The 23746-nt window shown below is 43.9% G+C and overlaps 1 protein-coding gene across 1 annotated transcript; it reads left to right on the top strand.

Moving 5' to 3' along the window:
* The first annotated feature begins 13897 nt into the window (after positions 1–13897).
* Positions 13898–17857, top strand: LOC131577603 (cytochrome c oxidase assembly protein COX20, mitochondrial). Its single transcript, XM_058835611.1, has 4 exons — positions 13898–14137; positions 15609–15723; positions 15868–15931; positions 16391–17857. The coding sequence occupies exons 1-4, from the start codon at positions 14105–14107 to the stop codon at positions 16530–16532; spliced, it is 354 nt and encodes a 117-aa protein (XP_058691594.1). The 5' UTR covers positions 13898–14104; the 3' UTR covers positions 16533–17857.
* The last annotated feature ends 5889 nt before the right edge of the window (positions 17858–23746 follow it).

Below are 23746 nucleotides of genomic sequence, written 5' to 3'. Positions count from 1 at the left end.
GGGAAGCCCATCCACAGGGGCCAGGGAAGGACAATCAGGTCAGCTGTCTTCTTTCTATGCATGCTGCCAGTCATTTCTTGGTTTCCATGGAAACTAGCTGCTGCAGAAATGATGTTATGAAAATTACTTCTGAGATTTAAAGCTAACAGATTTGCTTTGCTCTAACAGGAGTAGAGAGACTCATCACTGTATTGCCCTGCGTGTGTTGTGAAAGCGGTTTCAGAGAAGTTGCAGGTACACCAGGACAGCCTGCACCACCTGCCCTGTGTCACTGACAGCCTGTGAAGCCCCAAACTCCAGCCAGGGGAGAAGGGGAGGAGGAGGTGGAGAAGGAGCAGAGACTTCAGACCCCATTAGCCCCATACTGGTGGGTACAGCTCACACCAGCATGAGTCAGCGCTGTTGCCATCTCTGGAGGCAGAAATTTATTGTTTTCCCTGCAAAGTCCAGGCCAGCAGCAGATGCACCAGCAATGTGTTGAGCATGTGGTCAGATATCCAAGAGGCTGCAAGGAGACTGTGCTGCAGCACCTTGAGTGGAAATAGTAAAGGCAGCAATGGTGGCTTAGAGACAAGTACAGCCACTGTGAGGCTTCCAGGTACTGAGCAGGGGACTCTTTATTCAGTTTACTACTGTATAAACTAATACACTGTATTAGTACAGTGGTCACACTGTACTACTGAGTGGTCAAACATCAGTCTTGTTGGATAGGCCTACTCATATAAGTTGCTGTCAGAAATAAATGTATTATTTAATAAACCAAGGTCATGTCTTGCTGTGAAGCTCTGTAGCAACAAAGTGAGCCAGTCTTTGATGGAATAATTGGCACAAAAGCATGCAGAATTTAAAAAGCTTAACTCTCCCTCCATATTATTAATTACTCAATTGAGTTTCATTTGGAAGGAGTCCATGAAAGTATAAAGAGGTATTTAACCTAACAAGAGAAACTCCAGAGCCCATGTTAGACAGTGTGATGGAGGCCTGTGGTCGATGATCAGGACCAGTGGTGTGAAGACAAGCTGTGCCCACCACAGCAGTGACTCACATCTCCCATGGAAGGAGGCAGGACAGATGTGTGTGACATGTCTGTCACAGATGTGCTGACAACCCTGTGCCTGTTCAGTTTAATACACTGCTTGCACCTGCAGGTAATACCTTCAGCTAGAAAACAGCCTTGGATAATAACCAGGCAAATCACAACATCTGGAAACAGATGCCAGTAGGATGGAATTCATGTCTAGCATGAATTTTGATGTTTCTAGAAGTTGATCCAACATTTTATAGAAATGTTGTCAATAACACAGAAATTATGAAGGCAGCCAAATCAGTCATCAAGCTTCTTTTTTCAAGTCCTGCAAATGACATAGCACTAACAAACAAGTGTTTGTAGTTGAAAAGTTCTTTGGTGCAGTGAGAGCTTCATGATCTCTGATACCTGGTATCTTCCTGTGGATATTTTTCTGCATCTCTGCTGTGAAATCCACTCAAAATTACTACCTGAGGTTACCCATGACCCCATTTCTGGAAAGACTCCCTCAGTGAGGCTCTACAAAACTTGGGGATGTAAAACTATCCTGGGAGCAATGCATACTCTGTTGCAGAGTGTTTAATCTTCTTATGCAATGTTAAAGTGCTTCTACATAGACCTGGGGAGTATAAACACTAATTACTGAAGTCATAAAGAACTTTACAGTACAACTAATAAGCAATCAGATACCTCTTAATTTAGAAGCAGAACCTGATGGTCTATAGTCCATCAAAGGAAGAACAAAATCCCACAGAAGACAGATCTGGTGTTTATGGAAGAAGTGTGTAGTTCACAAATGTAACTGCAGCATTGAATATACACAGCATGAACAGACACATGATTTGCCAAAGACCTGCTTTTACATGCAAGTTTAGCCAATCAATAAAGTGTTTAAAAGAATGTAATGGTCACTCCATAGAGGAGGACAGTAAAAGAATAATGCATTATGTAATATATGTAAGGCAGTGATTAAATGTACAGAGAGGAGAGTTCTGCTTGGGTTCTTTGGACTCAAGCTGCTGGACAGTCAGGGCATGATTCAGTTACCTGCACACTGGCACTTGGTGCTTCGTGATTTAGTACTGTTGGGGGTTAGGTGTCCTTCCTTTTGTTCCTCCTCACCTATAGATTTTTCCCCATTAGTTGCGGGGCAAACCTGACTGCTGGTACTTACTGAGTGTTTGAGAAGACAAGAGTTCGGCTGGGCCCAGGGGGAAGGGGGACAGGTAAAAGAGAGGGCGGGGGGGGGCAGCTGCTGGCTCGCTTGCTTCTTTGGCTTCAGAGCGGCACACTCGGAGCTGTTGTTGCTTGGAGAAAAGAATTCGCCATAATCCAGAGAGAGCTCCTTCTTCCTCTTCTTCTGTGGGCCCTCTCTATCCTGCTGGGACATCCTGCAGTGCCAGCCACTGCCGCGGAGCTGCTGATACACCTCATCCACCGGCCTGGGATCTCTGCTCATTCCTGCTGTTCCAGCTGAGTGTTCCTCAGAGCCCTGCAGGAGCACCAGGACTGACTGCCCGAGGGGCTTGTGAAGCAAAACATCTCCGGGCCAGGTCCATTGGTCTGACCCGGAATGGCACGCCTTTCCCAGAGAGAGAGGTCCTGCAAGAGACAGCCTTTGGGGGGTCTCTGGTGGTCCCTGGCCACCGGGTAACTTCAGCAAGGGGCAGCCTGTGGCTGTAAGTGAGTTCAGCTCAGTGATTTCAGCTCTGCTTGCAAGGTTATCCCAGGCCAACTCAGAGATAGAGAGACAGGAGTGTTGTGTGGCGATTCCACAGAGACAGCCTTTATTGTCCAGCAGCTCTGCAAAAGGTAGCCAGGGACCCCATCTTGGCCGAGAAGGCTGTCACAGGGTCTCTGGTTCTGTTTTGTTGTTATTGCTGTAGTTGTTGTTTCTGTGGTTTGTTATACATACTAGTAAAGAATTGTTACTCCTATCCCTAGCCCCTTAATTTCAAAATTTTAATAATTCAGAGGAAGGGAGTTTACATTTTTCCTTCCAAGGGAGGCTCCTGCCTTCCCTAGTGGACACCTGTCTTTCAAACCAAGACAAGTACATAAGGTGCTTTTCCAGCTGATTTAAATCTGTCATGGGGGTAACAAAACACTCATACCTGAAAGGAGCTTGTTTGGCATGGATGGAGTTTTCAGGATTGAGTAAGCTTGCCATCATGTAGCCTTTCTCAGATTTGCTTCAGAACCTTCCTCCCAGCTCATGTCAGAAAAGACTCAGATGTTCCTTGGAGCCTTGCCAGACAGGGTAGAGGCTGATGTGAGGGAATCAGATTTCCAGCCTACTGCCTTTCTTCCTGGATGAGCAATTTATCTCAAAGCTCTCCACCTCCTCTGAACACCTCTCACCCACGTGGGCAGTATTCCCTGAGAGAACAGCTCAGTTTTCCTGATGAGTTAGCAAAGTGCTTGGCTCTGTGCTCCAGCTGGTCCAGCCATGGCTTAGCACTCAGGAGCTTCTAGGAAAAGCATAGAGACAGGATGTTGTCTAAGTGGGCCAGAACAGAGTCAGGAGACGGGTCCCATAGGTCCCACAAAGCAACCAGAGGAGCCAGGTTTTGTATCCAATTAAGACTAAGTTCGGTCAGAAGATAAGGCAATGTTCAGAAGACAAGGCAAGAGCCTGAACAGAAGAGAGGAACTCAAGGAAACTGTAGAGGAAAGACTGTCTGCCTTGTAAGAACCCAGTGAGTAAAGGATAGACTTGTTTTCAAAAACTTTATTCTGTCTTACAATGTAATTTAGAGAGTTGTGTTGTCAGTTTTAACTCCTTTTCTGTTCTAACAAAACAGCCTTGGACAGCAGTGTGATAAAAGGTGGAGAACAGAAGCAGTCAGTTCAGCTCAGTACCCTGGGTGACTCATCCCAGCAGAGACAACAACCCTGCCAGCTCAGGGATGCCAGTCCATACCTCCCTCTGCTCTCAAACCCTAAGGCTGCCCCTAAGACAGTCAGACTCTCAGATCAGGGAATGAATGCTCACATCTGACTTCCAGATTGCTCAACTGGTCCTTCTTTATTCAGCCAAACATATCAAGTTTCAAACCAGTGTAGAATTTCTTTGACTCACAGTTGTGACAGGAGTGGAGACTGTAAGTTTCAAAGTTGGTTCCCAATGTTCCTTTCCCATAGCGGCACAAAAGTACAGGAAAATCAGCCCTGTGCGAATTGTTATCTGAGAATCTGACAAACGCAATTTGATCACACAGTGATAACTGAATGCTATCTCAGGTCACAAGAGAGGGGCCTTCTGATAGTGTCACTGAACATTTTCTCTGTAGCTTTGTCTCACAAACCAAGGCATTGTGGCTTCAGCTCCCTGCTGTTGTGCCACAGCACTGAGACTCAAGCATCCTCAGCACTGAGAGAAGAAACCAGGGCTGGCAGATACAGACATAGAACTGCTGCAGGTGAGTCCAGCAAATGACATATATGAAGTCTGTGTATTCTGATCAGTGATAAAACAGTACAGGTTTGTTTTCTGTTTCGTTTTTTTAACTGGCTCATGCATTTGGTTTCTCTGTCTGAGGGCAGTATGTATGTGAGAACTACACTTCCAGGAGCTAGCAGAATTTTCCCCCAGATGAAAGTTCCTTGGTCAGTAACTGGGGCAGAGACAGGTATTAATCATGTAGAATCAGGAGGAAGTTTCCTTGCTGAGAAGATTCCTTCAAACCCTTCAGGGCAGAAGCCACCAGCTTCACCTCTGACCTCTCTAACCTTTATCAAATTTTCCCATCTGTGGCTGTTGCCTACAGAGTAATTTTCAAGTTTCTCTTCAATTTGTTTTTTCCCCAAAAATTATACTAAAAAAGTTAATAAATTTGAAATTATCAGTAAGATTTAAGACTTTGGGAGGTTAGTGTTTTGCTAAAATATCACTGAATACGTGTTAAAAGAGATTCTGGAAACTTTTCAGAAACCTAGCTGGTTTAATTATGAAAAAATTACATTTAACCAACGCTAATATAAATCTGCAGACTCTGGACTACTTGTATCTGATAGAGATTTACAAATAAGCTACAATCAATGCACATGCCATTCTTTGTAGCTACAGATTGAAATTGTCTAAGAATGTGAAATTAACTGAAAAAGCAGCACATCTGTGGGTAATATTAAAAAAAAAAAATTAGCACTTTCCTCAGCTGAAGTCTGCATGATTTGTCAATTATCTGTCTTAGCTCTGGATGTGAAATCAGTCACTTAAAAACCGAGTGACAGGTGACAGATTGTACTTAGCAGACACACCCCTAGTTACTAAGGAGCTGATGGGTACTGCAGCTTAAATAAAAACAGGTGCTTAAATTCCACTCCTCTGAATACACAGCAGCTCTGCATTTTTTTTTGAAAAAGACCTAATAAATGAAATGGTGTGGGTTTGGAGACCATTCCATGATTTAACTTAAAAATAAGAGTGTAATGCCTGAGATTCTTCTTAGGGATTGGTCTTTTACCACAACTTGTCTGAGCAGATAATTATGTCAGTTATAGATAAGATTTCAAAAAGATCTCTAATATGTTCCAAATCTGAGACTTGCCTGTCGTTAAGTTGGGAAAAAAAATCCAGAACTTGATGAACAGCACTAATGAGCAGCATTAGTTTTTTAGTACTCATGACGAGCATTTGAAAAAGATGGGGGATTTAAGCCAACTGCTGTATTGCAGTGATCATCTTGAGTGATGACTTTAAAGACAAACAAATGTAGAAAGGAAACCATAAACTAAGGGAATGCACTTACTGCTCCCAAGCACAAGAATGAGATGAGAATCAGAAGGAACACCATTATTCAGTATTATACTGTCAGAAGCCCAAGTAAGTGCTCTGAAGGACCATTCATCACAATAAGCCCTCCTTTTTCTTCCTCACCTGAGAAATGGCCCCTTTCTGAAGCACAGGATTTGGTGATGGTTGTTGTTGAATATTCTGCCAACACAGACTTTCCCAGGCCTGGAAGAATAACTCACCAGCCACCTAATTTAGCTTGAGCAGATGAGAAAAAACAATCTACCAGACATCAATTACCTAAGAATTTTAAACAGATTTTAAGTGAGGCAATTAATCACGTGTTTAGCTGCTGCTCTTGTTCCTGCAGAGGTACTGAGAAGGCACAAGTCAGACATGCTGGGAAAACAGAACTATCAGTGTGGGAATATGTATGGGAAAATAAAACCACCAGTATAAAGGAAAAAACCCTTCTACATAATTCAGTGGCCCATGAACAGATGCCTGTGCTCAGGAGGTCTAAAACTCAATTTAGGGAGGAGGTAGTTGTCTCACTGGTGAGGGAAACAGCACTGAGCCCTACCATAGGGAGACTCCACAAGGCTTCTCCAGCCTCACCACTTCGCATATGGAGGGGGATGGCAACAGCTGAGTGCAGAGAGTGCACACAGACCCCCCCGTGTCCATCTGGGAGCACTTCCCCCAGCAAGCCAAAGTGCTCCAGTTCTCCTATTATTTTCTAAAACCTCAGAGCTCAGCTTCTGCACTACACACCCTCACCCCCTCCCTCCAAATTCTCATGACTGTCCTGCATCAGGTACTCTCTAGAGTTAATGACTTTAGCCCAGCACCAGATGCTTTAGGCAGGAAACCAGGATCCTCCAAAATGAAAATATGACAGAAGGTTGTAGCCCTCGGTAGCCAGTGACCAACAGACTGACTCAGCCTTCAGCCAGGTCACAGTGAGGCATCAGGAAAAGAGCAAAAATATTGGATCCAAAAACACCAAGCAACAAGGTATGAAGTATTTTTAATCTCTGCTGCTTCTCAGAAAGCAGCAGAAACCACACCAGGTAGAGAAATATTTATATGCTAAATTAACACTCTCAGTGTGCAAGACATGAAATCATTCCTGTCACAAACAAGAAAAACCTTGAATTCTTGCCAGGGAATCTGGACACCACAGCAGGACACCTAAGGTGCCTGCAAATCTGGAACAACCGTTCGGAAATAATATGTTGTGTTTGACTTTGAACTCTCAAATTTCATCCTTGCAGACTGCCTGTTTCTTGTGAGATCCTTCTGAAGCCACGCACACTTTTTTTCCTTTACCCGTTGCCAAAACCTTTCCTACCCTTTGTGTAGGAGATCCTGCCCTAGCAGACTGAAACCAGCCTTTGTAGCATGATGAAACAACATACCCTGACTTCTCTGAATGTATTTTGTATGGTGGCTGTCTCAGGAATACACTGTAACTTCTAGTGGAATAAAACACCTTGCATATGGCTGGGTACTAGCAGACAGTCATGTCACCAGGCAATGTGGGGTGGGGATAAGTAGTGAAATCTACTTTAAACTTGATTACAAAACTAAAATAAAACCCACAAACTCCTTTCCCTCCCCCACCTGCTAAAGAGAAAAAAGAAAAGGAAAACAACACAACAAGATATGAGATCTGCCTGGTACGTCATAATTTTTTGAAGTTGCTACATGGCATGGCTTTTGAACATCCTCTCCAGTTGTCTGGTTTGAGTGTCTACTTTGATATGCTCGGGTTCTTGAATGTGACTCCCCTCTCCCTGTACACTGCTAATTACACATCCACTTGAACAGCACACTGCATGCAAAACACATCACCAAAGTGGCTCCTGGCACACCATCTCTTTCCTCTCTTACCCTTCAGTTCAGTGATGTCACTGTCTGTGTTATATCACTTTCCCTTCTCTGGCCTTTAGCCTAATCTTGGCAAAAATGCAAGAGCCCCAGTGAGTCATGCAAAAATTTAATTTATCTAGTGTTGAATATATAGGGAAAAGTGTAAGGACAGGAGAACCACACCATGATAACTCCTCAGAATACCCTTGCGGCCTCCATTGACTTGTGCTGAGGGAGTCCTTACGTTTGAGAGGGTGCATGAGCATTTAATAATCTTCAATATATTTTTTTCCCCCCATGAATTTTCTAATTTTGTTGTGCTGTTTAAGCAGCTTATTTCTAAATAAAATTCATACTTGTGCAACTCTTTTCAGTTTGTTATGAATTCTCAGAAACCACGTCCCAAAAGAAACAATTACCATACAAATACCTTATTAGTTCTAGTCTTCAGTTTTCCCTCAGGAATTAATAAAGATTAAGCCTGACACATTCATATGACAGACGTGGAACACGAGGCACAGAGTTCATAATAACCACCCTCCACACTCTTTTTAACAGAAACCTCAGGGCAGCTACTGTTTTGAAAAATGAAGATGTGAAAATGGGAGGGGAAGTTTTGAAATAAAGTTAAATTAACATGTGAGGAATGGAACAGGGCCAAAGGAAAGTAGCTCTGAGACAAGAAAGGAGTCCCTTCCACACTCTTGTGCCTATGACCCTGTGGTTACAAGGTCACCATTCAAATTTGTGTCAGAAGTAGTTTATATCTCCCAATGTTTTTAGTTTAAAAAAAAAAAAAACCAAGTTCTGCAACTTACAGAATTGCAAATTAAGAAAAAACGACAAAACATGCAGAAATAAATAGTACCATCATCTGCTTGAAGTGGATTTCAGTGACATACAGGAATACGTAAGTGTCTGTTAGTATTTGCCACTAATACATTTAAGGCGTGCTTTATAGACAAAGTAATTTACATTATATGAAAAAAAATTGATTATTTAAGAAAAACGGCTCTATTTTTAGTCAGAAGCATATTTTAGTCCAATTTATACTAGTAAATCAGGAAATTTTAAATCTAGCTCTACATCCGACAGTATAGCTGCAATTATAACCCTTATGTTTTATATAAGCTGCCTTTTTTAATATAAAAGCCTCTTCCTTTTTGAATCAAGTGCCTAAATAAAGAGATTAAAAGATCTGGCAGAAAAAAAATAAAGCTATTAGAAGCCTGCCCTTATTTCCTTGGCTTTCAGAGGAGTACATTGAATTAAAATCTCTAATGTGTCGCAGATGAAAAGATCATTTGTACCAGCAGTTAGGAATAAGTTAGGCAAAGTCAACCCACAGAAACAATCAGCAAAGCCAACCCAGAATAAAACTGTCATGCAGTTGAAAGTTAATTTGCATTAACATTAATGCTTAGGGGGGGAAAAAGGTTTTTTTTTTAAATTCAATCGCATGAACGTGGTTGCTGACTGCCTTGGCAATGAGCAGCCAAGCGCACTCTTTGTGCCTGCCCTGACCCCATAAGGGTTACTCTGACATAACCTACAGCAGAGTATCTCTGCAGCCATCATAATAACCATTTACCCCCATCACAGAGTCACAGAATCATAGAGTAACGTGGGTTGGAAGGGACTACTAAAGATTATCTAATCCAACCCCCCCTGTAATGAGCAGGAGAATCTTCAATTAGATCAGGTTGCTCAGGGCCCAATCCAGTCTGAACTTGAATGTTTTCAGGGATAGGGCATCTCTGGGCAACTTGTTCCAGTGCCTCACCACTCTCATAGGGAATAATTTCTTCCTAATATCCAATCTAAATCTACCCTCTTTCAATCTAAAGTCATCACTCATTGTCCTATCACAACAGATCCTGCCAGAAGGTTCCCCTCCAGTTCTCTTGCAGGCTCTTTAGGTACTGGAAGGCTGCTATAAGATGTACCCAGAGCCTCTTGTCCAGGCTGAAAAACCCCAGCTCCATTAGGGTGTCTCCAGAGAGATGCTCAAGCCTTCTGAGCATCTTTGTGGGCCTTCTTTAGGCTCACTCCAACAGATCCATGCCTTTCCTGTGCTGAGGACCCCAGAGCTGGATGCAGCACTGCAGCTGGGGTGTGACGAGAGCAGAGTACATTAGAATTCAACATGCTGGCCACTCTTCTTTTGACACAGTCCAGCATGCAGTTGGCTTTCTGGGCTGCAAGGGCAGTTCAGAAATACGTAACTCCAGAACACATTATTCCTACACACTTGCGTTCAATAACGTAATGTTTGCCCCTGGAAGGACAAACACCTTCAAGGCAACTGACGACATGAGTGGAATAATCATCCTCTTCATGGCTTCTGGCAGTCCTAAGTACCTCTAGCTTTCATGGCTTACAAAATGGCACATGGTTACAACAAGCAATTGCTTCACTGCTATTTAAGTAGCTTCAGGGTGACCATGAAGACAAAGCCGGGCTGGACATCTCCAAAATTTGCCTTAAGGTGTGCCTCAGCTACTAGCCCAGGAACCCAATGGCCTGCTACCTTCCAAACATCTTCAACACAGTAACTTCTTGAGGCATTTGATGTAAATCAGCACAGCTCTGAAAAAAACAGCCTGTTTGTCACACATCATGGCCAGGAAGCAGCTTTTTGTGTAGTGCTAACTTTCAGCTGCATCAGGTGGTAGAGCTGGTGATACAGAGAAGGCAGGATTGCACAGCAAAGAGGAGGAAGGCCTGGAGCACCTCTGGTGTCAGCAGCCCATCTTAGAGCAGTTTAAGCTGATACCTATGGATATGAACAGGCAGAGCAGCCTCCACTTGCCAGCAACAACTGCTACAGACAGACCAGGAGAGCTTTTGCAAATGTCCTGGGCAGAGCATGCTGCTCTTGGGAGATGCTGAATTCACCAGGAATTTTAGTTATCTGTTCATGGTGGCCATCAACCTAAAGGGGTTGTCATCCACACCATCTAATAAATGTATTTCTATATCTTAGGACAGGTTGTCACAGCTTTTGCTTGCTTTTCCACAATGCTGTATAAACAGCCTATAGTATAGGAACAACTTACATGGCCAAGAGGTGCTAAAGGCAGGAAATTCCACCCTTGTGTAATGGTTTCCTCCTTCTAGGGAGTTCACCCCAAAATGGTGCAAGAAGTGACAAGATCCATGTATGTAGGGATCAGAACCCTCAGTGAAGTCTTCTGATGAAGGAAATAGGGACTGGAGAAGTCAGTGAGCCAGGTTCCTGTCTGCACTGTTGTGACATGAGCACTCTCTGTCTGCTGCTCCATGTCATGTACACGGTGGTCTCTTTCCTGCTGGTGGACTGACAAGAGTTTTGCCTGGCCTGACCTTTAAACACAGAGGTGAAGAGTGACAGAACAAAGATGCTGTCAAAGACCAATCCAAACCATTGACCAGCTGTCAATTTTGGGAGGGAGAGGCATACGGCTAAGGATGCCACACTTTATTGATCAGTGCTAGTAAGAACTGCATAAAGAGAGGAAAAATTCAAACACCTAAGAGCAGGTGGCAAGAAGCACACTATGATGGCTAGAACTGACCATGCATAGGCAGGTCTGCCAAGGGTCTCCAGCTGCAGTCAATGTCATTAAGGAAATAAGAATGTTTAGATACATCAGTTGTGTCCTTTAGGGTCAGAAATTCAAGGCAGCAGTTCCAAACTTACCTGGCTTCCAGAAACCGCACGGTATCCGTGTTAGTGGAGGAAGGCATGCATCCAGGGGCTTTTGCTATACCACTTTCCCTGTACACACACCGGCAGGATACAGTGGAAGATGCTCTGGGATGTGCTTCTGCTGGGCCAGGTGTACCAAGGGGTTAAACAAAAGTCGGTCCACCTCTTGCAGCAAGTCACACTGGCAAAGCAGTGGTCATGTTCCAGCAGCTCTCACGTTCCCTGTGCAATCACCCTTCTAAAGTACCACTTGCCCACACAGCCTCAACCTCCTTTATCAACTTAGAGGCTAAAACCTGCATTCCAGTGAGCTAGAAGTAGCTACCCTCATTTTTATTTGAACCCAGGATTTGAAGAGAAGACCCTAGTCCCAGAGCCTTCAGAGCACATGAGGGTAAAGGCAGCAGAAGTATGAGGCCCCCACTTCAAGAGCCCTGCCCTCCTCAAGTGTGGAGGGCATCACCCCATGCCCTCTGCTCACCCCGGCATCCCCCTGAGATGCCAGGGACACAAGGGAAAGATGGCTGCATGCTTCAAGCTATCCCAAATGTCCCTCTTCTCTTAAGCTAAGCAAGCTCCAGCTCTAGCATCTTCACTCATCTGAAGCACCAACAAGCATCCCTGTGCACTTCTAACTCCACAAAGGGTAATAGTAATTAATTTTGGAGCAGCTTCTGAAGGACAAGAAACAGAGCTGTGAGGTGCAGCAGAAAAGCAGAGTAATGGCCAAGTAAGAAGGAGAGGGGGGAAAAAATTAGAATGGTATTGTTTATTGCAGTGTAATTTGTATGATCTGGGTATTTGGGAAAAGGATAAATGACACAAAGGGAAAACCTTGTGTAAAATGTACTTCTCCTTAGTCTGTTCTTGACTATTAGACAGAAGAGGCTCTATTTGTGTACTTTGCTCTCCACCATCTTAATTCTTCTGAAGCAAAAAAGATCCTTCCATTCTTTTCCTTCAAAATATGAGCTGCTGCACACCAGGCTACCTCATTAGCAGTAAAAGCAGCGTCTTTTTTTCACCACTGTGCCCTTCTTAATCTCAGAGATGTCAGCATTCTCTTGGGATTCCTAGCTACATTCCTCAGTATTTGTCACTGCTTAATTTTTAAACCAACTGAAATAAATCTGGACATTATAAGCTTTTATACATAATATACAAGGGCATATTATGTCAATAATTTTTGGTTTTGCATCATATAGCAAATGTCCTATGTTTGCATCACTACATACATAATACACATTAACTTTAAAAAGGCCAAACTATTCACAGTTCGAGGGACTCCAACTGATCTTTTTAAAATGGATAGCAAGTGTGTATTTCATAGCAAATCAGTGTATTCCATTAATTCAGAGCTCTGGCTGCAATTTCTACAAAGATGACAAAACAGTGATATATTGGGACTGTTGGGAAGGATTGAGATTTGTTTCTAATCCATGGGAGATTGAAAATAGCTCATGCAAATGCGCAGTAGCACTTTTCAGCTAGTGGCACATGAAAATCTGAAAATCAATTGCGTGAAAGTACACTGTTTGCAAAACCCCACAAACACAGGAAAAAAAAAAGTAGTAACAGAAAATCCAAATGGACATAAATTTCAGTGTGTAAAAATTTACTTAGCATAGAATTAAAAAAAATCCAAACGTGTAATAATATTTGACAAGGTCTTAAGATACCTCATACCTCGTAAGTCAGGACACGCTATTTTTTAGATCAAAGAGCAGTATTACACATCTGTCGTCCTTGTTATACTTCACTGCTAAGATGGAAAAGACCCTAAATTGAACCTGCCCTGTAATTCGCTACTTAGCAAGAGAGAGCCTTGTTTTCTTCTGGCAAAAATGTACTTTTACAGTATCCTGGGGAACTGTACCTCTGTCCTAAGGCACCTGGCACTATGACCGTTTCTCGTCCTTACTGCAGGTACAGTGACACACCTAAGAGGTCACTTCCAGCATGCCAAGTGCTTTAGCACAGGCCTTAGCCCGGCTGAACCCACCGGGGTTGTGCCTGACGCTGCTCCGCATGGCCTCACAAAACGCCATTTTCCAGCGCACTTTCGAATCAATTCTTTCTCCGCCTCCTGCTTCCCGCTGCCACCCGGGGACTTTTCGCCCAGCTGCACACGTCGTCTTTTCCCGGTCCCACTCCAGCACCCTGGGATGCTCCCCCTAACTATCGGCTCTCCCCATCTGCGGTGCGGGAGATACATCCCCACATCCTTCAGGCTGGCCACGGTCCGCGAAGGATGCCATAACCTCCTTCCCCCCCGAGGTGCTACCCACTGAGCGCGTTTGCATCACCCAGCCCGGTTGCTTCTCTTTTAGCTTTAAACAGCTCGGCTCAGCCCCACCGCGGCAGGGCCTCTTTCTCGGGAGCTATGGCGCCGGGGACGCATTCCCTGCGGGAACCGCGCGGCTTCCCGGGGCCGCCCTCAGCCGCTGCCCTCAGCCCCGCCCGGCCCAGGCGCGCGCCCGCGGCGGGGAGCGGGCGGGCGGCGCTAGCGGGGGCGGGGCAACCGCCGGCGCCCCGCCCCCCCGGCCGCGTGCCCGCGCGCGCGCGCCCCCCGCGCCGTGACCCATTTCGCCGAACAAAGGATTTGCGCTGGAATCTCGCTCAGCGCCGGGACCTAAAATGGCGCCGGCGCGCCCGCCCCCGCCCTTTCCGCGGGCGCCATAGAGACGGGGCGGGCGGAGCGGCCTCTCCTCGCCGCCGCTCTGTACGCGGGCGCAGCCCCGGCTCGCTGGTGTGGGCGGGAAGGCGCTGCCGCGGCATGGCGGGCGAGGGCGACTCTGAGCCGGGGAAGGTAATGGAGGACGAGGGGGGAGCGGCGAGGGGTGAGGAGGAGAATGAGGATGAGGATAAGGAGGAGGAGGATGAGGAGGAGCTGCGCGGCTCACGGCTGGCCGCGGCAGCCCCGCGCTGGGGACGCGGGAGGTCATTGCAGTGACCGTCCCCCACACCGCTCCGCCTCGCTGTTTCACCGCCCGAGGAAATAATTAGGGAACAATACACGGAAACCCACGGCAGAGCTGAGGCTCTGCAGGGCCAGGTGGGTGGGGCGGGGGTTTGTGTCCCCCCGGGCCCCTCCGTGAGACTTTCTCTTGGTGGGCGAAACTCCGTGGTGAGACTGGAGGGTTCTTGAGGCCGGTGGTGAGACACATAACAAATGATGCCCAGCCTGGCAACAGGTGAGACGCTATTTTAAAAGGATGCATCACGCTGCATGGATGTAGCAGGGGTACCTTCTTAGCCAACAACAGCAACATATCAAGTGACTTCTTCCACACGAGACCACTTGAAATTACTCATTAGGAGATACGACCAACATAGGCCGCATCATTTCTGTCTCACTTCTACACAGGGACAGCTGATGGCTGTCCCTAGGGAACATGGATAAAACTGACGATGGGGATTTTCATGCTTGCCATCCCCATTACCACAGTGACACAATGACTCGTCTCACAGAGTTGCCAGCCCTCCACAAGCAGTTGTTTACTGTAGTACTCCATCTTCAAAATCTGCTTTGACCAAATGGAATATCTTCACGACAAAATAAAACAATCACCTTTGATGAATTTTATAAAGTTGCACACATGATTCTTCATGCTCTAATGATTTAAGCACAATAGAACAAAATGTGTTCTCACACCATCCCTGACCAAGGGTTTGAAAGCAGAACAATGTGCAGGTGTTACTGAGGGGCAGCCACCTTGACCCTGACCCAGGTGCCCAGCCCCTACCTAGACATAGGGTTATGTCATAGATTAGTGGTTTATAAATGTTTTTATTCAGTATAAGGTTCTCTACTACATGCTCATTCTCTAGTAACTTAACTTCTTTCAAGCATATTTGCTGTTTTGGGCACTAAAATTACATGGTATGGCTAACTGCATACTTGACTGTAACCTTCATTGTTTGTTATGATGTAACAAAACTACCGGATTCTTAAGGGTCTTCTCCCTTCCTTTTTTGGGGAATGTAAAGATAAAAAGTGAAGTAGTTATTTATTAATATTCAGTAGAAAGGATGGATCAACAGTTTTGTGTAAAACTATATTATGTAAATTAATAGTTAACTCTTCCAAAAACATTCCTGATATAGCTGTACTTGTTCACTTTTAGTCTATAACCCTGGAGGCGGTAAGTTCTCAACTGGTTATACTTGACTACTAAGATAAAAAGCCAGTTTTACAGTGGAGTTGGCATCATAGACTTCTACAGAAGTGATTTTTTTCAATTAATGGTTGGTTTTGTTTTTTTATTTTTGTCTTACAGTCCTTTAAACTCCTGGGATTTCTTGATGTTCAAAATGTCCCATGTGCACGAGAATCAGTGCTCTATGGTTCCCTGGGGTCTTTAGTTATGGGTCTTGGATATTTTTTAGCAACTAGTAAGTACTTACTCCTTTTGGATTTTATATATCTATTTGCAAGAAAAAAATAACTTCTATTTGCTGTTGGGTATTATTAATAATGAGAAGCCATACAAGTTGTTTTCTCTGACTTTTCATAAGATTTTTTGCTTTTTTTTTCAGGTAGAGTTAGAAGATCTTGTGATGTTGCAGTTGGTGGCTTTATTTGCACAATGTTAGGATACTGGTATGTAAAATGCTCCTTCAATTTTGACAGGCCTGTGTTGGCTGAATTGTACAACATGATCCCTGTGTTTCAGTTTTCTGAAACAGTGTTTCATGTTGGCTTTGAAATGACCTTAAAAAACCTGCCTAGCAAAGCGTCTTCTTCCTTCTCCCCAAAATACTTACTGTCTTTAAAGGAAAACATTTCAATGTGTTTGAATGTTTATATTTATATTTTAAATACTTTGTATTGTTTCTTGAATCCTAAGCAATCAACCCCCCCCACTTATTTCCATTTTTCTTAATTATTTTTTTCCTTTGCATATCCCATTCTCGTGTCTTAGTTCCATAACCAGCATGCTGAATTTTACTAGCATTATCACATGTACTTATAACTTGTCAGCTGCCTGAATGACTCTGTTTTGATACTGCCACTCATATAAAACAGGGAATTGTGTTTTCTTTTTATCCCCTCCTCTAGGTTTTACTGCAGGTACAACCTGGCCCAGCAAAGGATCCGGCAAAGAATGCTTAAAGAAGGAATGAAGAACAGAGTTTTATTTGAAGGCAGTTATCTTGATCCAGAAAAGGAACAAACTGGCAGTGAAAGAAGCGATTCATAGCTTGCTCTGGAGGAGTTGTGGTTTAATACATCTTTGGGAAAAGGTGGTCCATAAACAAGTCAGTCTACACTGCAAGCCTGTGAGGTGTCTAAAGGTGGTAAATAGTGGTTATCCTAGCAAATCTGAGCAGGAAATTCATAGTGAATCTGTTAAATCTGCACAAGCCTTGCTTTGTTTCATGTATGTATGTGACAGCACACATTTAGAATGATGTTAAACATCTGGGAGCTCATGTGTTCTCTTGCAGGGTCTCAGAGGATTAGTGAGACAGTGATTTGGGAGTGCTTTAACTTCCATTATAAACAGAGTGTGGTTTGTTTTAGCAAAGTTGTAATTACATCTCATTTAAATACAGGAAAATATTTCCATCGCCTGTTGATGTGTATCAACAAATGTATCCTTCGGGGCTATTATTAACAGTGCTGTTTGTAAAACAGGAATATTTAAACAATAGGAGAAGGCTTTGCTTGTGCAAGATGGGTTATATCAGCAGCCTTTGTAAGATTTCAGCTGCAGGATAACCAGATAATTTACACACACTGTGAAGTTGAAGGATTTCCATCTTTGTTCTGTCTGTTTGAAACTATGAATAAAATCACACTTCAGAGCAATCTAAACTATGTAAGTAAATAATTTTTTACTTCATTAAAAATCTTGCTACTTAAGACACTCCCCTACTATATGTGGAATAATTTACATTATTTGTAAGTAGCAATGTTTGTTTTTTCTTGTATTTTTTTCTTTAAAGGCATATTCTACTTAACTATTTCACTGTACGTTTTTCAGTTAAAAGCAATATCACTACATAATTTCAAGGAAACCATCTTATTTGGAAATACAGTGTCTAATAGTGTATTGGTAAAAAGATGAGTGATGAGATCACTCACTTTTGCCTGCATGAGTGACACAATGTTTTCATTTTTTCATATCATGATTAATGGTCTATTATGCTGTAAGCACTTTCTGATCTAAAGGCATTTCACCAAGAAAAACAGTCCTTTTCCCCCACCCTGTACTTTGAGAGAGTTGTTGATCTATTATTAACTCACATTGGTGCAGGGAGGTTTGGGAATCCATATGTAAACAGCAGCATTGCTCCACTTATTTATTTGGAAATATACTTGAGAGCACTAAATAAACGTGCTCTTTACACTGAGAAAATGAACCTTTTACCCTCTGTGGATTAGTCTTTTATAAGAAGAAAACAAACCTATATACTCTAATTCATTTTTGCCCCTCTTTTCCTCATGTTTCTTCTGGAGGAAACAAAGAAATTTTACTGGGGACATTGACTTCAATATTTTTATAAAAAGTCTTCAGAAGAATTAATGCAATGAAATGCTTCAGATCCTCACCACTTAGTCCAAAGTGAGAAGTTAATTGGTAGCTAATTCAGAAGGGAAAAACGTTTCCCCTGGTTCTGTGTTGGGTGGGGGGCCAAGGGAATGGGAGGCTCCTTCTCCTTGAGGTGGGAGCTGTTGCTTTGTAAAGCCCTTGGTGCGGCAGTGGGAAACCGAGCGAGCCATGAAGCTGGTCTTAACAAGCTCCTGTTTTAATACATGGTTGAGTTCTTTCCTATCTGACCTAAGAAAAGAAAGTGCAACCTAAGCAGGGGGTCTTTTGGCTGAAAGGTCATAGGTCAGATGCGGGGGTGTAGGCAACAAAAGCACAGGGATGAAAATTTACTCTTTGGCCAAGAGCAGTTGTAGAGAAAGAAGAGAAGGGTGTTTTGTGCTGATGGGAAAGAAGTTAGCAGGTGCATAATGGCATCCTTCAAAACAACAAACACTGTGACTGCTGAGAAAATAGCAGCAGCATTATGATGCTGTGTAAGTCAAAAAAATCTGGGCAAAATTTCAGCGTTGAGTCCTCTCTGGTGTTAATTGGTGTTGGTACAAGTTACTGCATTCAAGGATATTAGCCAAATAGCAGTGTAACTACAGTTTTAGCAATAACTGTGAAATGTGAGATGTATCTGCATTGTGTAGATAAGCCATCTAATACCTCTGCTTCACTGTGCAGACTGTAAAATGAGCATGCAAGATGTTCACAGAAAAACTGGGGAAGAGGCAATGTGCAGGCAGCATGGCCAGCACATTGGAGCTTCAGTGTTGACTAAAACTTGAGGTGGAATTAACTAAAAGTCGAGGCCTTTGTGGAATAGGGGAGGGCAGGGATATAAGATAAGGAAGCAGTGAGCAGGACTCAGTTGTTGTGAAAGGGGGGGTCTGCAACAGCAGAGGGAAGAATGCTCTCGGTCAAACAGGCAGGGGGAAAGGTCTGGCATAATTCTTTAAGTGTTGGCTCCAGCTGCTTCTGTGCCAGATATGGAGAGCAAATTGAAAGTGACTGATGGGTACCCCAATTAAAGGGTGAGAGACAGGATAAAACAAAAAAAATCTCAGAGCTACTAGTTGTCATAAATTAGGATACATTGACAAGAAACCAAAAATTTCTGTTACTTAAGTAATTGTAACATTTGAAAACAATGACATAACTATTTTTTTTTTAAATTAGTGAGTTGTATCCCTATTTATCTGTTACTGCTAATTTCGTAAGTTTCAATTCATGTGTGGAAATACAGAGCACACCTCTGTGTTTTATTACCAGACTTGAAATGTAAAAGTATTGCAGCTAATGACAGATATGATTGTGTTTGCTTTGCTTTGCCTAATTTAAAACTTACCAGACAGTTACTAGGAAGGAAAAGAAATAGTAATTTTGAAGATGTTTGGTTTTCAGCCCCCTCAGAATAAACCATAAAAAGGGAGAGAATAAAGTATAGCAACTTTGAAACCGTAAGGTGTTAAAACCCCGTTTATTTTACCGACAATAATGTTACTTGGTCACTGAACAGTGACAGACAAGCAGTTAGTTTTTATCCCTGAAGTTAGTGAAATCCTTCCTTTAAGCAACCTAAACCACCAGCAAAATCAAGAGATGGGTTTATGGCCCCATTGCTCCTCCACTCCTTTCTCTTCCTGTTCCCCACAGTAGCGATACTCTGGGAAAAGGTGTTTGTAGCCTTCTCCAGCAGGAACCCACATTTGGGACTCCAGCAGTGGCCAGAGGCCACTTGTGCGAGGTGTATCCTGCAGGTCCTTCGAGAAGGGAAGTTGCTGTGGAGGCTGAAACATTGAGATCTAAGGTTAATTGTCAGCCCCATTCCCAGAGCTGCGTGTGATCAGAGGTGGCCTCTGCTCTTCGGTGCCTCTCACAGAAGCAAATATCCTTCTTCAGCCATTGACAGATGCAATATGCTCAAAACTCAGAAAACTTCCTGAAGGTGACAGCAGAGGCAATTAGAGTTGCTATCCCAAACTTGTCATTTATCTCTTTACCCAAGCAGAGGTTTTTAGGGAGGTAGTGGGAGATATCACTGCATTTTGCAGGCTTCCAGACTCTCTGTGTGTCACCACCCACACCAAGTCCTCAAGCAAAGGAAAGGTCATCTCCTGTCACTGAGCCTGGCTTTTTATTTGGGTCTGGAGGAAGTATGTTTGTTATTTTTGGTATAAGCAATCCAGGTAACAATGAAGTACTGTGTGAATTGAGCTGCAATGAGCTCCCAACCAAAAGATTTTCTCCAGCTTAGCAGACTAATTCCCATACTTCTCTTGTTCCTATCCAGACATTCAGCTCAAGAGCTCAGTGGTTACCCATGAAAGTTGTTTGCTTGCTCCGTTTAACTCTTGAAACAAATATGTTGTTCTTGCCTTGGAAAACTGATCAAAACAAAGTTTTACAGTATATTCAGATGCTCAATGAAATGATCCCTTGATTTTTTTTTTTCCCTTGAGTGAAAAACCAAGAGCTAATTCCATATTAGAAGTGGAACTGAGGTTTAGTTAATGTGACTCAAGGCCTTAGAACAGGTAACTTTCTTAAAATTAAAATGTTACATTAAGCACATGCAGCTCCTAAACCTTCAAATGGTGGTGGTGGAGGAGGCTAATGAGAGGTAGAACCTGGGATGACACAGTTTGAGCAAAACACAGACTTTTGTTCATGGCTAACAGCACCCTGACCAAGGGTAGCTCCCCTCTTTTTCACACAGTCCTTTGGTTTTTTTTTCTGCTTGAGTTCATAGTTTGCCTGAGAGCCATCCAGAAGGGGGTCTGCCTGTTCCTGTGGGAATAGGTCACAGCATCCTTATGTCTACTTGTTTTCAAGATTAAGAGCAGTTTGTTCTGAGGCTATTTTAATCCTGCCAGCTTCTGTCATCTATCATGAGCAAGAGTGCGTCAAAACCCTCAGCTCTCCTGAACATGCCAGGAGCCCTCTGGCAGTACCTAAAATGTACCATGGGAGTGGACGATTACCACTGCAGGGATCTTTCTCTTTTAACTGGCCTCAGCTCCAAAAATACCCAGATTGTGGTGATTTATTTAACAGAAACAAAGATTCCTCTTTTTCCTGCTCTGGAGAGAAGGAAGCACATGCTTTGCATATTTTTTAAACTCCTTGTTTATTTTGTCAAATGCGGTAACAAAAAGCAGCAGGTGTGCTCTCAGCCAATGTGAGCTTTCCCCCTAGACAATAGATCCTCATCTCTGCTATTGATAGCAAATGGCTTGTGGTAACTCTGGTGCTCCCGTGTGCTTTTATCCATGACACATCTTGGCCTTCAATCCTGCATATACATGCATGGCAGGTCTTTGGGTTTCATTTACAAGCTTTACAACTCTGGCTGATATTCATGCTTTCTGTCATCCAGGTCAAGAGTTCCTACCACCTTTACCTTTGCCAGGTGGCCACAGTGAGAGATCTTTCTCCACCGCATCATCACTGTGACACTGCATAGATTCTGTAGAAACAGGATGAGGGATGCACAAGCCCACCTTCCCATTGCTCTTTGTTATGTTACTTAAGCAATTAAAGGGAAACTAATACTCCTCCTTTTGTTCAGGCTCTGGCTCATCTCTGAAGATGAAAAGCCAAAAACAGGTTTGTTATTGGGCTGATACATTACCACAAATGGCTGTTGCAGGAGTCTTCACAGAGCAAATACAAAGCAAAAAAAAATTCTAACAGCCTGTTCCTCAAAATAAAGGGGAAAATACCCTATTCAGACCCCCAAAAGAAATCTGGAGCTACCAGTGATTGTTACAGGCTGTCCATATAATGCTTTCATCCAATATTTAAAGCCCTTGAGGGCCGTCCTGAGGCAGCACTGGGAGGTCGTGACAGAACTTGTTTGACTTGGTTTCTCAACTCTGATAGTATCCCAGTGTCATATTCTTCCCTGACTGCCTACTGAGACTCCCAGATGGATAAAAAGAGCTCAGCCTTTTCTTCCTAAACCTCACAAGGTCCCGTTGAACCAGTACTGTAGAGGGCTTCTTACCCCCACTAACAAGCACAACGGCCTTCTCCTTCCCAGAAGCCAGTCAGCATTAATTTCTACTCCAAAATGTTTCTATCACCATTCATCCTTCTGCTGGGAACAATATAGCTCAGTCTGTACATCTCTGTCACCCACACCTGCGCTCTCAAAGAGACTTATCTCGAGAGCACCAAAGTGGGTCACAGAGCGGCCACCTACCAGATGGCCAGGAAGCCGCTCCCTCGGAGCACTGCTGGGTTCCAGCAGAGCCAGGGATCCCCCGGCACAGGGCTGTGTGGACACACACAGCTCCCTACGCTTCAGGAATGCTGTGAATACCACAAACAGCAGCTCTGTGCAAAGTCACACACTCCTGGTATGGCACCAAAACGGACAAAATTCGGAGGGGTTCGGATACTGATATAGCAGTAGCACTGTCCGTCTACTGACGGCCGCCTGTGGGATCCATGCTAATTGGAATACAGCCACCATTTAAGGTGGAGCCCATGCACTCCCTTCCCCCACCAGCCCTTCAGTTGCTTTCAGCACTGTAATCTTCCCCGGTTTGTTCTGGAACTAGAGAAGGATGATTGTACTTGGTAAATCATGGACCTTTCAAGGCAGTAAGTACCTATAAAACCAAGATCATTCCTGAAAACTTTTCTTCATTGTCTGCATGAGGATCTGCTGAAAGAAACGGTTGGAGTCTCTCGTTTCCCTTATGCGGGTGTTTCCTTAAAGGAAAAAAATAAAAAGGCATTGGCCAGCTGCCAGGCGGTGGAGGCACATAAATATCCCGGGGCTGTGCCAACGCAGACGCTGAAGCAGCAGCAGCAGCAGCAGCAGCAGCAGCAGCAGCAGCAGCAGCAGCAGCGGGAGCTGCTGGGAGGATACTGATTTTCAGGAAGTGTCTCCCTGTCTCCACCACCTTCTCCACCGCCAAGCAGACTGTGGAGATTTCTCAGGTCTGGGCTCAGCGTGCAGCCCTGCGGACCGGAGCACTGGATCACAGTGATTGCCCCCGCCTCCTTTCCTTTGGAGAAAGCAGCTCCTATCTCAGCCACATATGGGAACCAGGCAGTCATCTCGAGCTTTGGCAGCTGGTGTGATGCTTGGTGGGCTCTGCTCCACACAGGAGATACTTGATGGAATATCCTGTATCTGGAATCCAAATACCCAGATTGTTACATTTAAATGTTGTGTTTACTGATACTTAAGTATTGAAATAGTTCTTATTGAACTGTCACAGCTGCTTTCTCCAAAGTCCCTCAGACTAAATAGGGCTAACACACAAGATATTTAATTTGCACAAGTAATTTACAATTAATGTTTCTTTTTGAGGTGCTTGTCTCACTATTCAACAATAGATGTTTTTATTAGTCTATAATTATTCTATTCTTCTTGTTGTTGTTTTATAGGGCAGCTGCTTGCCTAATGGAGTGTCCACTAGAGGCTGGGAAGCAGCTAGCTGAGTAGCAGCCCTGCTGAAGAGGATGGGTCTTAGAGTGGCTGCCAAGTTGAATGTGGGCCAGGAGAGTGTTCTCTCTGTAAATAAGTCAAACTGCAGTCTGGGCTCCATCAGGAAATATGTGGCCAGCGAATGAAGGGATGCACTTATCCACCAGTACTGACACTGCTAAGCAGTGCATCTAATATCGCTGTTCAGCTTTGGGCTTCTTGCTCAACAAGGATGTTGAAAAAATGTAGAGTCTCCAGTGATGGGCTCCCAAGGTGTTCACAGTGCTCAAGGCCTGCCCTCTGGAGAGACAGTGGAAGGAGTTGGATTTAGTCTGTGGGGTGAACTAATAAGAGCCTAGTATTATCTGCAGGACAGTTACAAAGGTGGAGCCAAACATCTGATAGCTGCAGGAGATGTGGCAGGGACAAT

The sequence above is a fragment of the Poecile atricapillus genome, chromosome 3 (assembly GCF_030490865.1).
Source record: "Poecile atricapillus isolate bPoeAtr1 chromosome 3, bPoeAtr1.hap1, whole genome shotgun sequence".
Classification (NCBI taxonomy): domain Eukaryota; kingdom Metazoa; phylum Chordata; class Aves; order Passeriformes; family Paridae; genus Poecile; species Poecile atricapillus.
Note: the sequence above shows the minus strand (reverse complement) of the source record. Positions and strands in the feature narration are given on the sequence as shown.

What these genes read in the sequence shown, in the direction of transcription:
- LOC131577603 (XM_058835611.1), top strand. Translation starts at nt 14,105, where the DNA reads ATGGCGGGCGAGGGCGACTCTGAGCCGGGGAAG. An exon ending in TGGATATTTTTTAGCAACTA is followed by an intron (nt 15,724 to 15,867) that starts GTAAGTACTTAC and finishes TTTTTTTTTCAG; the next exon opens with GTAGAGTTAGAAGATCTTGT. An exon ending in TGCACAATGTTAGGATACTG is followed by an intron (nt 15,932 to 16,390) that starts GTATGTAAAATG and finishes CCCCTCCTCTAG; the next exon opens with GTTTTACTGCAGGTACAACC.